The 15,929-nt window shown below is 37.6% G+C and overlaps 1 protein-coding gene across 4 annotated transcripts in view; it reads left to right on the plus strand.

The window, feature by feature from the left end:
• The window catches only part of cutlet (chromosome transmission fidelity protein 18 homolog), a 51,535-nt gene extending 39,874 nt beyond the window's left edge, over window positions 1–11,661 (plus strand). The window contains exons 16-22 of one of the 4 annotated variants that reach the window (XM_071656927.1): window positions 738–868; window positions 3,963–4,098; window positions 6,280–6,447; window positions 9,000–9,035; window positions 9,317–9,374; window positions 10,664–10,809; window positions 11,155–11,661. In XM_071656927.1, coding sequence (XP_071513028.1) covers window positions 738–868; window positions 3,963–4,098; window positions 6,280–6,447; window positions 9,000–9,035; window positions 9,317–9,374; window positions 10,664–10,764 — 630 coding nt within the window. In that variant the 3' untranslated portion in view covers window positions 10,765–10,809; window positions 11,155–11,661. Of the gene's footprint in view, window positions 1–737; window positions 869–3,962; window positions 4,099–6,279; window positions 6,448–8,999; window positions 9,036–9,316; window positions 9,375–10,663 lie in introns of all 4 variants that reach the window. The other 3 variants (XM_071656926.1, XM_071656925.1, XM_071656928.1) reach the window with 3 other exon arrangements.
• The last annotated feature ends 4,268 nt before the right edge of the window (window positions 11,662–15,929 follow it).

The following is a 15,929-nucleotide window of genomic DNA, read 5'->3' on the forward strand; positions in this document are numbered from 1 at the left end:
TCATGCAGTAGTGCCCCACCATAAATTCTTTTTGGTTATCTTTGTTTGCCATATTCTTTGAAGGTCTAAAGGTAACACTGTCATATGATATGCATCTTTCTCTGAATATGGTAATTTCAATATGAAAGTTAATTTGAGTAATATGATATATACCTCCGTTAGGACTGTTATTACCCATATTAAAGATATGGTGGCAGAGCAGACTTTTATCCAAATAACTTATTCTTTTAGCTTAGCAAAACAATTTAAGGTCAGAAACTGTAGCAAAAGTTAGAACAGAAACCAGAAAATTTTGCATGTTGGTTTAGTTGTCATTCAGGGTAAGATGTTGCTTTCTGCTTGTGCTGTAATGAGAATAAAGTACACCTATGCCTTGATTTGTGATGTTTTACCTTGTGTCATTTCACTTGTGACACTTTTAAGAATTAGGGTACAGTATATCAACTTGTGAGACATATTCTTCGAAATATGATAAATTTGAAAAAAAAAAAAACTTGTTTTTATGATAATTATACATAAAAGCATCTTTTCTTTTGATGATTAAATTTTTTGGCATATTCTAAGGTTTTTATACATTTCATGCATGGTATAGTGTCGTAACAAAATACTATTCTCTTTATATCCCAGCAACTGGCAAAATACATTCATTTGTTATTACTGCTACCTCAGTACTTACCTTATACAAAGTGAGTGTAGGTTTCTCAGTATGCTCTTACCTCATCCTATTTACTTTACAGGTGAACACACAGTTGTACAGTAAACAAGAAAAGGAGGAGCTGGCTAGTCTGATCAATACTATGATTGGGTACAACCTCACATACACGCAGGAGAGGAATCTTGATGGACAGTACTCCTTCATCTTAGATCCGTAAGTTTGTAAATTCATTTACAGTATGTTACTAGTTGACAATAAGAACCAAATAACTTTTATTCATTTGTTTCTTTGGTAATACTGAAACAATGCTTTGTTTTACAGATTTATGAGACATGAAGTTTTGTTTGTATCTTTTTTTTTTCTGTACATATTCACCATTTCCCACATTAGTGAGGTAGCGTCAAGAACAAGTGACTGAGCCTAAGAGGGAAAATCCTCACTTGGCCCACTTCTCTGTTCCATCTATATTTCTGATGTCCATTCTTTTTAGGGACTCCCTCAAGGGAGTGGCCACAGCAAAAGAATTTCTATAACTGTTGAACTCCAGTGCCACTTCTTAGCCTTCAGTGGCCCCCCCCTTAACAGGCCATTGGCAGAAGATAAATCTGGTGCAGTGTTTCAGATGTTCCAACTTAATATTTCTACCATCTACTTGTCCCTAATGTGTCTACCTATTGTTCCTGCCAAATTTTTGAACCTACTACTGCCTAATGCTCCCAGCTAATGTTCTTACTTACTACTTCTACCTAATACTCCTATCTAATGTTCCTACTTATTAAGTATGTCTATTGTTCCTATCATTTTGCTGAAAGCCAGGGCTAGTGTATAGGGCTCACCACAGGAAAATCTAGAGGTATAAAGAATGAGTTTTGTAAGTTAAGTGTTGTCAAACGTTATGTGTGACAAGTAGAGATTATATGTTTGTGGACAGAATGCCAGCAGCCCACGTGTGTGTGAGGCAGAAAGAAAGACAGCCACCTGGATCAAAGGAGTGCAGTGTGACAGCCACTGAAGTGGTGGCTCACTTTGCAGCCATTACTAATCCTCCTAGTATGCATGCAGGTATTGCCAGTAATATACCTCCCTGGTTGGTAGCTGCCTAAGTGTATATGTTTTTAATTCATTTTCTTGCTTTCATAGGAGGATGGCACATTAATAATCTTTCACAGATAGTACATTCTATGCACAGACATTTGCAAATATGATAACAGTGACACAAGCTGCACACTTCACTCCCCAGTTGTGTATTTAGGGTAGTTTAGAGTGACTTGTCCTGGAGAAGCACTTAGCAATTGTTTAACCTTGACATGGAAAGTCAAGTCACTCCCTAGCCTAACCTAGAACTTGAATTTGTGGCGGTAATTCTAAGTTCAATGGTCTTAGTGGATGTTGGTCATGTAGTAAAGATCTGTGTTTATGAATGTTAAAGTGTGTAGGAGTGTGGTAGTTTGGGAATTTTGAGATTTAGGGGTAAACTGTGTTAGATGATTAGCATGGAAATCACCTCAGAGTACGGAGCTGGGGAGGGTCATTAGTTGTAATCATAGTGTACACTGAAATGGACTGAGGGATCTAAATGTTGGCTTTGTTGAATTATTTTGATTTTGGTGGACATGATTTCAAATGTGTTGCCATATTGGGTGGGTTATTTTACATTTGTTGTTGGGTGAAGAGAATATTTTGTATCAGTGTGATCAGTTCACCTTGTGCATTAACTCTATTTTGTCCTAATATGTGATTAGGTATGAGTGGTGTGTCAGATGAGGGGATTGCTTTAGTCTTTTGTATAAGTTCAGGTGTTTGCTGTTTGAAGAGGAAATGTTTTAGTTTCTGGATTTCTTTTTTATATCATGTTTAAAGGTATAATGGAGAGGTAAAAGTGTTGGCAAATGAGAAGATTAATCATAAAGAATGCAAGGAGTGTGAAAGAAGGGCGACAGAAAGTTTAGATGAAAGTGCGTAAATGTAGGGATGTAGTCATGTGTGAATGAGGTGTTTAAAATGTTTAATGAAAGACAGTTAGATGTTGTAGAAATAGTAGATGGACACAAATTTGTGAGATATATGAATAAAAGTAGAAATGAATAGTGGATGGAAAAGATTAAAAATGTTGTGGAAAAGAAAAAGGCTTATGGCAGATTGGTGGAAATGGTGGAAGAATGCATGTAACAATATATATAAGGGAGGCATGCAAAGACAGGGATAAGTGAAGATTTTTGCCATAGCCATCCCCTTGATGGAAGTTCCCAGTTAATTGATGAAATGCTGTAAAGTAAGAATTTTTTTCCTAATTTTTTTTACATACTTTATCACCGTTTTCTGCACTGTCAAGGGAGCCCAGGAACAGATTAGATAAGGCTGCATCTGCTCACATCCATTCTAGTTGTCATGTGTAATGCACCAAAACCACAGCTCCCCATCAACAACCAGGCCCCAAAGACATTTTCATGGTTTACTCCAGATGCTTCACATGCTCTGGTTCAGTCCATTGACAGCACATCAACTCACAGTATCCCACATCATTCCAGTTCACTTTATCCGTTGCATTTGTCTCTGCATGTTCAGGCCCCAGTCAGTAAAAACAGTTTCACTCTATCCTTTCACCTCTAATTTGATCTCCCTGTTCTCCTTCTTCCCTCCACTTCTGGCACATATATCCTCTTTGTCACCTTTCTTCACTCATTCTCTCCATATGTCCGGACAATGTCAGCACACCCTCTTCATATCTCTCCACCACACTTTTTTTATTACCACACATTTCTCTCACCCCTTCATTACTTACATGATCAAACCACCTCACACCACATACTGTCCTCATATATTTTATTTCCAACACATCCACCTTCTTCTGAACAGCCTTATCTATAACCTATACCAATTTTTGCCTCTTCACCCACCCTTTTGACTCTTCCACCTCTGTGGTTTTACTTGCTGACATATCTACTCCCAGGTTTCTTCACTTCCTCCAAGTTTTCTTCAGTCAGACTCACACTCCAGATTACCTGTTCCTCAACCCTGCTAAACCCAATAACCTTGCTTTTATTTACAGTTGCACTCAACTTCCTCCCTTCAAACTCTTCCAAATTCAGTCACCAACTTCTGCAGTTTCTCACTTTAATCAACCACCAATGCTTTATCATCAGCAAGCAATTGACTCACTTCCCAAATCCTTTCATCCTCCACAGACTGCATACTTGCCCTTCTCTCCAAGACACATATACTGCCCTTGCCACCCCAACCATAAACAAATTAAACAACCACGGTTGTTTAAGAAGAAAATATATAATATTGTTATGTGTTATTTCAGGAACATGGAAGAAGTTGTACATTTTCCGGATATTAAGCCATCTAAACAGCTTTCGTATGCCACCCGACAGTTGATATCACGAGAAATTGAACTGGAGAAAGTGCGCAGAGCTGAAGCTTACTTCATTAATCAAAAGGTAGTAAGATTTGTTGGACTATTTACAGTACAGAGAAATCTGCTCAAGTTTCTGTTTGTGTTGAATTAATTGACTATTCCAGGTGGCATAACAAAAAGCCACACAACGCTGCCTGTGATAAGTCAGAATTCTAGATTGGTTGTTCTGGTTGAGCTGAACTTTTATTTTGTACCCATTTGAAAAATGATTTCTAAGTCTGTCACAAATGAATTGTGAAACTCTTGTCTTTGATGCTGAAAATCCAGAAGCTTGTTCTAATTTCCCTGAATGCTTAAGCCCTCATATCCCATAGCCTTCTTCACTTTGTCCTTCCAATAAATGAAAGAAACAAGTAAAAGAAAAATTGATATGTGGTTAAGGTCAGTCCCAGATAAACCAAAATCTACAGTTATATGAAGAGTGGCAGAGAGAAGCAGCTGTAATTATTAATTAAGACTTGCTTGTTGCTCTGAGTGTTAGCTCTACCTTTGGCAAAATATTGCTGTGGATAGGTGGGTGCAGGTACTTGGTTTCAGTTGAAAACATGCTACAAATCTTATTGAGGCCAGTGTGATCTTGGGTTTTGATGTCAGGATCGAATGATTGAAGGTATCTCAGTATCTCAGTGAATGTAGGTTTGCGGCAGGGGTGTGTGATGTCTCCATGGTTGTTTAATTTGTTTATGGATGGGGTTGTTAGGGAGGTAAATGCAAGAGTTTTGGAAAGAGGGGCAAGTATGAAGTCTGTTGGGGATGAGAGAGCTTGGGAAGTGAGTCAGTTGTTGTTCGCTGATGATACAGCGCTGGTGGCTGGTTCATGTGAGAAACTGCAGAAGCTGGTGACTGAGTTTGGTAAAGTGTGTGGAAGAAGAAAGTTAAGAGTAAATGTGAATAAGAGCAAGGTTATTAGGTACAGTAGGGTTGAGGGTCAAGTCAATTGGGAGGTGAGTTTGAATGGAGAAAAACTGGAGGAAGTGAAGTGTTTTAGATATCTGGGAGTGGATCTGGCAGCGGATGGAACCATGGAAGCGGAAGTGGATCATAGGGTGGGGAAGGGGGCGAAAATTCTGGGGGCCTTGAAGAATGTGTGGAAGTCGAGAACATTATCTCGGAAAGCAAAAATGGGTATGTTTGAAGGAATAGTGGTTCCAACAATGTTGTATGGTTGCGAGGCGTGGGCTATGGATAGAGTTGTGCGCAGGAGGATGGATGTGCTGGAAATGAGATGTTTGAGGACAATGTGTGGTGTGAGGTGGTTTGATCGAGTGAGTAACGTAAGGGTAAGAGAGATGTGTGGAAATAAAAAGAGCGTGGTTGAGAGAGCAGAAGAGGGTGTTTTGAAGTGGTTTGGGCACATGGAGAGGATGAGTGAGGAAAGATTGACCAAGAGGATATATGTGTCGGAGGTGGAGGGAACAAGGAGAAGAGGGAGACCAAATTGGAGGTGGAAAGATGGAGTGAAAAAGATTTTGTGTGATCGGGGCCTGAACATGCAGGAGGGTGAAAGGAGGGCAAGGAATAGAGTGAATTGGAGCGATGTGGTATACCGGGGTTGACGTGCTGTCAGTGGATTGAATCAAGGCATGTGAAGCGTCTGGGGTAAGCCATGGAAAGCTGTGTAGGTATGTATATTTGCGTGTGTGGACGTATGTATATACATGTGTATGGGGGGGGTTGGGCCATTTCTTTCGTCTGTTTCCTTGCGCTACCTCGCAAACGCGGGAGACAGCGACAAAGTATAATAATAATAATAATCTTCAAATTAGTCTGACTCCTCTCCTGTTTAAGATGTCATTAAGAGACTTAGCATGAATTTAATTTTCACAGTGTACCATACGATTTAAAGGTCAATGACTGGGTTTTGAGGTCTTGGTTAGACAATGGCCATTTTCTTGGAGTTTGTCAGTCAAGGGTATAATCATCAAATCTTAAAAATAAAATTTAAATTATATGAGCTTCATTATTCGAAAGCATATTGCATACAATAAGTTCATTGTTACCTCCATGCGAAGGTTGAATGATTTTAGATTAGTAAATTAATCTGTAGTTGTATCTAACGTCCTGTAACTTCACAGTGTTTATATTTTTCCTAGATAGACCCACTCCAGGTGTTACATTTTTTATCAGAAAAACCCTCTGTAGTTGTTTTTGATATTGAGTTAATAGTAGTTGACTACAGAAATGAAATAATCTGCTTTTTCAGAATGAAGAAGCCAAAGCCAGTGTTGCAGCACCTGCATCAAAAGTGGAAATCATAAGCAAAACAGCAGGATCAGGTGCTCCATTGGCTACTGCAGACTCTAAAAAGTGTCTGCCAAATCATCTGCAGAAGCTAGAAGCTAAACCTATTGCTGAAATGATTCCTTTTCAGGTAAATAATTTTCATTTCTTCATGATCAGGAGAGTAAAGTACAGTATATTGTAATTATCTTAGTAAGTAGTTTTTTTAATAGTGCATCTCCTCACTAGTCCACTTTCATATGATTTTTTATAATCTGTTTGTAGTAGTGTGTTATATTGTTTGTTTCCACTGAATTAGATTCTTGACTTTTGAATTATATTTTATAACCTTAGAAAAGTAGCCAGAATTCTAGAGTAATTCAAAGTGTGAAAACTGTATTGTTCATTTTACTCTGCCTTATTTTAGTATTTATCTCTGTGATATATATGCAGATGTTTCCATCTTTCAAGTGATCACTCTGACGACATTGTTTGATGAAAATTTTAAGCCCCTCATACTCTTTCAAAAGATCCTGTGAGCATCCTTGTCCCTCCAGTAATTTTGATAATTACGACAGATATGTTTAGGAATTTTTGTGAATGATCATGTCAATACTAAAGTAGAAAATTATTCAGTTGATGGGAGTTCCCCTTCTAGTATTATTAACACACTTTAGGCTTTATACTTGTAGTTAGCAGATAATCACAGAAGACTCGTTAGTTAGTACCCAACTGTATTCACATGCAAACATCTTTATCATTAAGACACTCCCCACTCTTTCAGAATGGCGGTGTTTTTCAGGGAAGAAATGTTATAGAAACATGTTATTTTATCGTTACCTCTACTCAACCATTACCTTTGAATAATGATATTAGGGTACATAATGGAAAGCTGTTTTCTGCTGCACTGATTGAGTTATGCTTTATTCATGCTTTAATGCTTGATTGTAAACACAGTTTTAATGTTGTAGATGTGTAAGGTTCTAATGAGCTACGTTATGTTTACTGTTTATTATCTGGGAGGGAGACAGGCTTTTATTCCAAGTACTAAGTTTTTTCTGAGATGTAATATGATGCTGCAAGTTCTTTTCTTTTCATTCGCACATGTCCTCTATTTCTTTTATAAGAAAGTTCACATCAAGAACATTTGGCTGAGCCTTACAGGGGAAAAAAACAATTGCTTGGCTCCGTCCTATGTTCCTTCTTTTGGAAAGGAACAAGAAGGAGAGGATTTCCAGTTCCTTCACTCCTGTCCCTCTAAATTGCTTTCTAGGATATGTAAGAGATATGGGGGCAGCATTCTTTCTCTTCTATCTCCAGAGATGTGCTACAAGTTGTATTTATCTGATGCCTGTTCCCAACTTCTTTCTAAGTTTACTTCATGGTCGTTGTGTACTCATTTAGTTCATATTCGAGGTTCATTGTTTATGAACCTACATAACTTCTTGGTATTGTTCATTAGTCTTTGAATGTACTCTTATAGAGTAGAAATATTTTTATTTTTTATTAATTGATTTCTAACAGTAGCTTATAAGTACAGACATAAGGTTATTGTTGCTTGCTCAATTTAGATTTGTGTAGATGGATTACTTTAGATTAATATCTGCAGTACTTACACAACCAGTGTGATAAAATTTGTTTTTTATGCAACCATTGGGATGAAAAAATCAGGAATAATGATCGGAAGTTAGAGGAAAGCATTTTTTGTTCTCTCTATGTTCCGTTCAGTAAGCATGAGAAATTCTTTTTGATATTTTTGAGGATAATCAGGTTGAGAGCTTACAACCCTTAGTATTTCCAGTGAGGAAGTGCTGGTCTTCCTCACACATCACTATCCACTCATCCATATCAGTTGCAGCTCAGTTGTTGTGGGCTTACTTTTGCCAATCAGGAGGTAACGCAGAAATGATTTCATTGACCAGTCCTTCCAGCCAACTAAGAGTTCAGAATTCCTTGGGATGCAAACTGACAGAATATCTGCTACCAAACTGGCTTTTTCCATCCCATGGATTAGTCTTTATTTATTGATTTTTTTTATTCAGTTTTATTTATCTGCAAATTCTGAGCTGTCAGGCAGCTCAGAAGAGTGCATCATTGATGTCAACTTTATGGCTGTCACTTATTGGCTGAAGGTGTGCCCAAAATGAAAGGGCTGTCACTGCCAGGGCTGAGATGACAGGAAAGGTTGGGAAAGGCCAGCACTTCCTCACTAGAAATGCTGAGGATTGGAGGGTCCCATCTCTGATTATCCTAGATAATTTCTCATGCTATTCAGTAAAAGGTCTAACTTTTTCCAGAAACTTATGTAACTACATAATCGTTTGACAAGTAAATCATCAAGAATCTACGTATTATATTTGAGGATTATTTTTCCATAGAAATTTTGAGCTCTCAGTTTGAAATATATATTTGTTTAAGAATTCAAGCTATTTTCAGAAAAATTAATCATCCTGAATCCTTAAAATGGGTAAGACTCTGAATTTTCACCTTATAAAACAATGTCCCTTGTGGGATACCTGCCTGCAAATGGGTTTGAAAAAATTATCACACTGATTATTAGATTAATGAAATGTAGGTAAATGGTATGATATTACAGTAGATAGACATAATACATTGCTTGCACACTTAGTCAGATGCCTCATGTCATATGAATTCTTCAAGATGTGTCATGCTAAAAAGGAGTTGCTCAATGATATTTCACAGGGAAGCAGTAAGGCCACATCTGGGGAAGTTATGCAGGTGAGAAAAAAATACATTTAACTCTGCATATAACTTTCTTGTGGTGAGATGATATCAAAGTTTTGAAAGATGATTTGAATTATCATTTAGCCTGTACACAATGAAAACCTTTTAGGTAATGCTATTCATTTTGTAAGTTTTCAAATTTCTCAGCAAGAAAAATGATTGATATATGTATTATGATAACTTAAAACTAGTCAGTCACCTTTGTATGTCATTATATATGATATGACAAATTATAAGGAACCTCTCTTTACTTAAATTTCTGTATTTCACTGCAGGTTGCACGAGACTTCTTTGGCAGAATTATCAGTCACACTGAAGCCCATCATAAGAAAAGTAAGTTCGAACCTGCAAACCATTCATTGTGACCTGTAGATTTATGAAACCCCCTTTACAGAAAGGTTTTAACAAGTCAGGAGGCTGTATTCATATTTTGACTTAAGGAATTGGTACTTATCCGTGAGTAAAAAAGATGTAATTTCTTTTCGAGTAAAAAAGATGTAATTTCTTTTCGTAGCTCCCCTGACCTTCATTTGGACGTGTCAGAGTTTACTCATGTGCAAAGGGAAATTCCCATTAACACTGCCAGATGCCTGAGTATACTTCTGAGGTTTTACCCCCAAATCCCTCCTCCTCACCCTTCCTTTTTTTGTCATTACTCTGATATACTTGCATATTTTAGTGTTTGCATTTGCTTAAATCAACTTGTCTGATAATTTTTTTCATGAACACGGATTCCTGTTGATACATATTCGACTGATACATAGACCTTTCCAAGAAAGTTAGTTTAAACCTCATTTTCTTATATTGATTCTGCTTATGTAAAAGCTAGTTCTTTGTGTAGTATTTTTATGAAAAATTATTTTTATGTAAAATGAGTTACTCCTTAGAGACAAAGTATACTTCCAAGAATAAATAAAAAAGCCATAATTATTTCATAAATACAATACACTGTTTCCAATTCCTAGCAAATCCAGGAGGATGTATAATGAAAGCTGTTTATTTTGATATTTGTAGGGGAAAAGTCTGTTAAGTATACTAAGAAAAGTGTATACAAGAATGTTGATTGATACAGTGATGGAAGTGACTGAAAGCAGAAAAATTGGGGAGCAAAGGGGTTTTTAGGAATGGTAAGGGATGTGTTGATCAGACTTTTGTGGTGAAATGACTGTGGAAAAGTATCTAGTGAAAGATGAGAGGTTGTATGCAGCTTTTATGGATCTGAAGAAAGCCACTAGTGCTATTCACTTCCCAGATCCTCTCATCCCTCGCACACTACACTTGCTCCTTTCTCCAAGAGTCTTTCATACACCTTTCTCACCACCTACATCCATGAACAAGTTAAACAATGACTGGGACATCATATACCCCTGTCACAGACCAACCTTCACTTGGAACCATTCATTCTCCCCTCTTCCTACTTGTATACATTCTTCACAAACAATAGAAATTTCTCACTGCTTCTAGCAGCTTTCCACCCATACTGTATATTCCTAAAACCTTCCACAAGACATCTCTATCAACTCTGTTATATGCTTTTTCCAGATGCATAAATGCCATATATTAAGATGCATATTTTCAGTGTAACTTTCTTAATAACCAACTTATACATTTTTTCCTTTCAGATACAACCAATGAAATTGTCAAAAGTGATATCTGGTTTAGATTTAAGGAGGGCTATAGCAATGCAGTGAGAAGACCAATCAAAATGAAGGATTTAATATAACCTCTATGAGCTGTAGGAGGCACATGCAAGATTGGAGCCCATTAGGTTGGTTTAAAAGACATTTTTTTCTTTCATGTATATTTAGGCTTCATAACTTGCACCATAGGAGTGTCTCATCAAAGTCCCAGTAGGCATAATGTTTACAACTGATAATGATAATCATGGGACTGGACAGCATTAACAGTTGGTACTCTGCCATACTTTTGATTTTTATTTGAGAATTATGTATTAATGACATTATGACATCTTAATGCCAATGACACTGGTAGTTGGAGTTCACTTTCAATGCATATATGAAGCTGCTAAACAGTGCGAGATATAAAGTGTCTGCAAAAATCCTCATCTGCCTCCCCATACATTTTCAAAGGTGATGTAACACTTTCATTTTAGGACTTTGGCATCTCTCCTTTGGCCTTGATTACCATCTGCAAACATCTTTTCATGGAATTAATAACGTTCCTGATGAGGTGTTTCAGGAAGCAGCTGCCTTATCATGCATTCTGAGCATTCAGTTCACCTAGGAATCTCATGTGTACCTACATTTTCTTGCTTCCAGGCAAGAATTCGGGCCTTTAGTTCCTTACAAAGATAAGAATTGACCATCTTGAAGCACAGGTGAAAGAAATGCAGTGCCCAGAAGAAGCAAAATTCTCAAAATTAAGTTGCAGCCAGGAAGAGTAAATAAAGAACACCCTTCCAGTATAGCCTGAGGTGCTCACACTGTTAGGAACACTAATCTCAGCAATCAGATGTATGTTGATTTCACCCGGGCATGTCATATGTTGGTATCAACAATTTGTAGCTGTATATCGCATATGAAAATATATGGATGGGTTTGGGGTAGGACAGTGTTTTTTGTGGACACCGTATATTTCCAATTAAAGAGTTACAAATGTGGTCCTTTTGATTTACTTTTAGTCCTGAATAGTGGGTTGATAAGCATATTGTTTGTCAGACTCATAGAGGAAGGGCTCCTTTATGTTTTAAAAACTAATTGGTTATTATTTTTTACAATTTTTTTTCTTATGGTAAATATTTTGACCTTAGAATTAAAATGGTTTTATAAAAGTAGGCCCTTTATTCTTTCCCTGTAGATTTTATATTTAGCATAATGCTTCCTGTGCTTGAAAGAAAGAACATCCCTCAGCTGGTTAAGGAGGCAGTGAGACTGTTGCTTATTTTCAAGTCCTTCACATAAATCTATCTTCATGACCAAAGTGTAGCTTAAACCCTGGGCAGTAGAGCAATGCATTTACTCAACAAATTATTTTATGATGAAAAATGTGCATATAGAGCAGACAAATCAAACTACCCAATCATCAAAAGCTTAGACAAATCACTTTGGGAACCCTAACCCAGCAGGACAGCTGTGACAGGTTGTATTTAATCTTACAGTCCAATTAAGGGTCTTGTTAACATTCTTACAGGTTATGAAGATCATTTAACAAATGTTAGGTATTATGGGGATTGAAGTGCTGATAGTATATAAACAAGGCTAGTACATGATATAACTATAGGATGATCATCCCTACATGAAACTATCATTGAATTAAGAATGGTAAGTTGATAAAACATGGCGTGCAACCAATATTCTTTGACTCAAGAGTTATATAGGGATGATCTCTCTCTGTGGCTCTGTTAATCCATTTTTGCATACTTGTTAGTACTACCATCCTTACATCATCTTATTTGGTGAACATTTTTTCAAAATTTGTTTCTGTTGTTTTTCATACATTTACATTATACATAACCATAAATGGAAAGAAGGAAAATAAACTATTTTTCTTCCCATGCAAACAACCAGCTCAACAGTAAAACATCTCAAAAACCATCCATAACTGCCAGATTGTGTCAAAATGGTAGCAAAAGGCTTATGTCTTTAGATATACCCCTGTGAGATGGTACCTCATGTAGTAGTTGGAAGGCAGCCAACGACCAGGAGGTATATTAGCAGTACTATCTGTCTGGGTATAAAGATGGGTTAGTGACATCTGCTTAGTGAGCCAGCACTTTAGTGGTAATCAAGTTGCATTCCTCTGACCCAGGTAGCTCTCTTTTTTCTGCCAAACTAACATGGAATACTGGCATTTTGTCCACAACATACAATCTCTCCTTGTCTTATGTTACACTTGACTCATGCAGCTCATTTTTCACAACTCTAGATTTTCCTGTAGTGAGCACTGTATGCTAGACCTGCCTTTCGGCAAAATGGTAGAAGTAGTAGGAAGGAACATTTAGGCAGAATTATTAGGTAGAAACATTAGGTAGAAGTAGTCGGTAGGAACATTAGATAGAAATAATTATTTGGAACATTAGGTAGGAGCCTCTGCAAACACTGCACTGGACTTGCCCTCTGCCATTGGCCTGTTAAGGGTGAGGCATTAAAGACTAAGAAGCAGTACTGTTTTTTTTTTTTTAGTTATGGAGAGACTGTTGCCATGGCCACCCCTTTGAGGGAGTTCTAATTGGAAAAGGCATCATAGATATAGATAGATAGATAGTAAGTTACTGATTTTTGTGTGAACCTGGTTTTAAGGTGAGCTGTTGCTGAATCATAATTTTCACTGGAGACAACAGATAGAAGATGGATAATTAGTTATTTTGGTGAATTTTGGTTTTGTAACCCCTTAGCAATCTGCCTAAGGCTTGCCCATGCTCACATTCTGCTTGCCAAGCCCATGTCTCTCCAGTAGTGAGAATTATGAGGGACAATTAGTACTCTGCTACTTAGGTCTGGACACCCAGCTGTCCTGACCCTTTATTAAGCTTACCTTTTTTTCAAACCTCTTGTGAACACCACAACATGTGGCCTTCATACCCAGCCAGTCACAAAACTGTTTCTTGTTTCATCTCACCCAATCACATGGCTCTTCTGACCCACATGCGGAGTTGTGTCATGATTAATCAAAAGCGTGAAGTCAGGAGTTGAGTCTCCTAGTTTCCTATGGAAACATTGATATACAGTCACCCTGTGAATAACTTGTTACACTAAAAGAACAAAATGCCCAAAGTGCAAGGGTTGAAAAAGAGAGCAAATGAGAGTTGGGGTGAAAGAATATCATTAAACTTTAGGGAGAATAAAAAGATGTTTTGGGAACATTGGTGAAGTGGGCAAGGGGGAAAGAGATAACAGGTAGTGATGGAGTGAGGAGGAGATGCCATTGGTAATTGGTAAAGGCATGTTAGCTATGTCTCTTCCTTGTATGTCAACTAATTGTTCTTGTCTTTTGTCTCATTTTTGTATCTCCTCTGACGATGTGATCATTACATGAAAGTGCACATAGGGAACTTATCATGTTTCTTTTCCTTGTGGTTACATGCATTTATATATTTTTTTCATACATTTTTGTGAGGTAGCGTTAAGAACAGAGGACTGAATCTAAGGGAAAATCTTCACTTGGCCCCCTTCTCTGTTCCTTCTTTTGGAAAAGTAAAAACTGGAAGGGAAGATATCCAGCCCCCTGCTCCGTACCCTTTTAGTCACCATTTGCGACACGCAGGGAATACGTGGGAAGTATTCTTTCTCCCTTATCCCTAGGGATATGGAAGTAAATTCTAGATTAGTGTGGGTAAAACTGAAAGTGGATGGCGACAGATGGGTAATTATTGGTGCTTATTCACCTGGTCCTGTAAGAAACGATTTTGCAAGGCAAGTGTTTTGGGAGTAGTTGAGTGAGTGGGTCAGCAATTTTGGTGCATGAGACTGGGTATTACTGATGGTTGATTTGAATACGAAAGTGAGTAATGTGGCAGTTGAGGGTATAATTGATGCATATGGGGTATTCATTGTTAGAAATGGTGAAGAGCTCGTGGGTTTGTGTACTGAAAAGAAAAGACTGGTGATTTAGAATACCTGGTTTGAAAAGAGAGAGATGCACAAGTATATGTATGTGAGTAGGAGAGGGTGTGTTGAAATAGTTTGGATATATGGAACGAATGAGTGAGGAAAGGTTGACAAAGAGGATATATGCGTCTGAGGAGGAAACAAGGAGAAGCGGGAGACCAAATTGGAGGTGGAAGGATGGAGTGAAAAAGATTTTGAGCGATCGGGGCCTGAACATGCTGGAGGATGCGTGCAAGGAATAGAATGAATTGGAACGATGTTTTATATTGAGATCGATGTGCTGTCAACGGACTGAACCATGTGAAAGTCTGGGGTAAACCATGGAAAGGTCTGTGGGCCCTGGATGTGGATAGGGAGCTATGATTTCGGTGCTTTACACACGACAGCTGGAGAATGATATCAATTTTGAGCAAAAATATTAGTTTTAATTGCACTTCATCTGTCAGAGTAGCGGAAGTGCTCATATCTATCGCCATCTTGGGCTGTAGGCAAAATGTTAGGTTAAACCAGTTAACCCCCGGACCTGAAGTTAAACCAATTAAACCAATGAACTCTACATAACCCCTGAACTCGAGGTTCAACCAGTTTAACCAATGAACCCTACCTAACCCCCCGGATCCGTGGTTAAACCAGTTAAACCAATAAACTCTACCCGACCAACCAATAAACTCTGCCCGACCAACGGAAACTACCATGATCTACCTCAATGTAAGCAAGATGGCGCAAGGTAATTTATATATAACTGCCGAAGATAAACTATTCGCCAAAACAACCACTCTTTGATAGCCTCAGACGCGTAACATAATTATGCATTCCCATTTTGAGTAGTACACTGAGGTATTACTAACGCTTATGGGTTCATAGATTAGTCGAGAAATTCTGGGTCTATTGGCTATTGGTAACTAGACATAGACATTATGCAATGAAAAAAATTACCTCGAGTTTTGTATCAATAACGACATTTTCGTTAATTCCAATAACTTTGTTTCACAAGAGGTTGTTCAGTCTTTTGATAAAGTACCGTAAGGAAACATTATAATTATGCATTTTTTTCAGTTATCTTTACTGTGTTAATTTATTCATAATTCAAAATCGCACATGGTAACTGCCACACGAAGTTGCCTTAACATTGTATTACGTACGGAATATTTTCACATGGCGTTTATTTTCCGTTGTACATATATCCACTCATATCTTTAAAGTAGATTTATAAGTTGATTTTATAATAAATTGATACGGCATTGACTTCTTTTTAATATAATATGTCATAGATGAGTACAGAGTGATCCCTATTATGTGAGCTGGAGTTAGTGAAGTCAAT

This window comes from Panulirus ornatus, chromosome 64 (assembly GCF_036320965.1).
Source record: "Panulirus ornatus isolate Po-2019 chromosome 64, ASM3632096v1, whole genome shotgun sequence".
Taxonomy (NCBI): domain Eukaryota; kingdom Metazoa; phylum Arthropoda; class Malacostraca; order Decapoda; family Palinuridae; genus Panulirus; species Panulirus ornatus.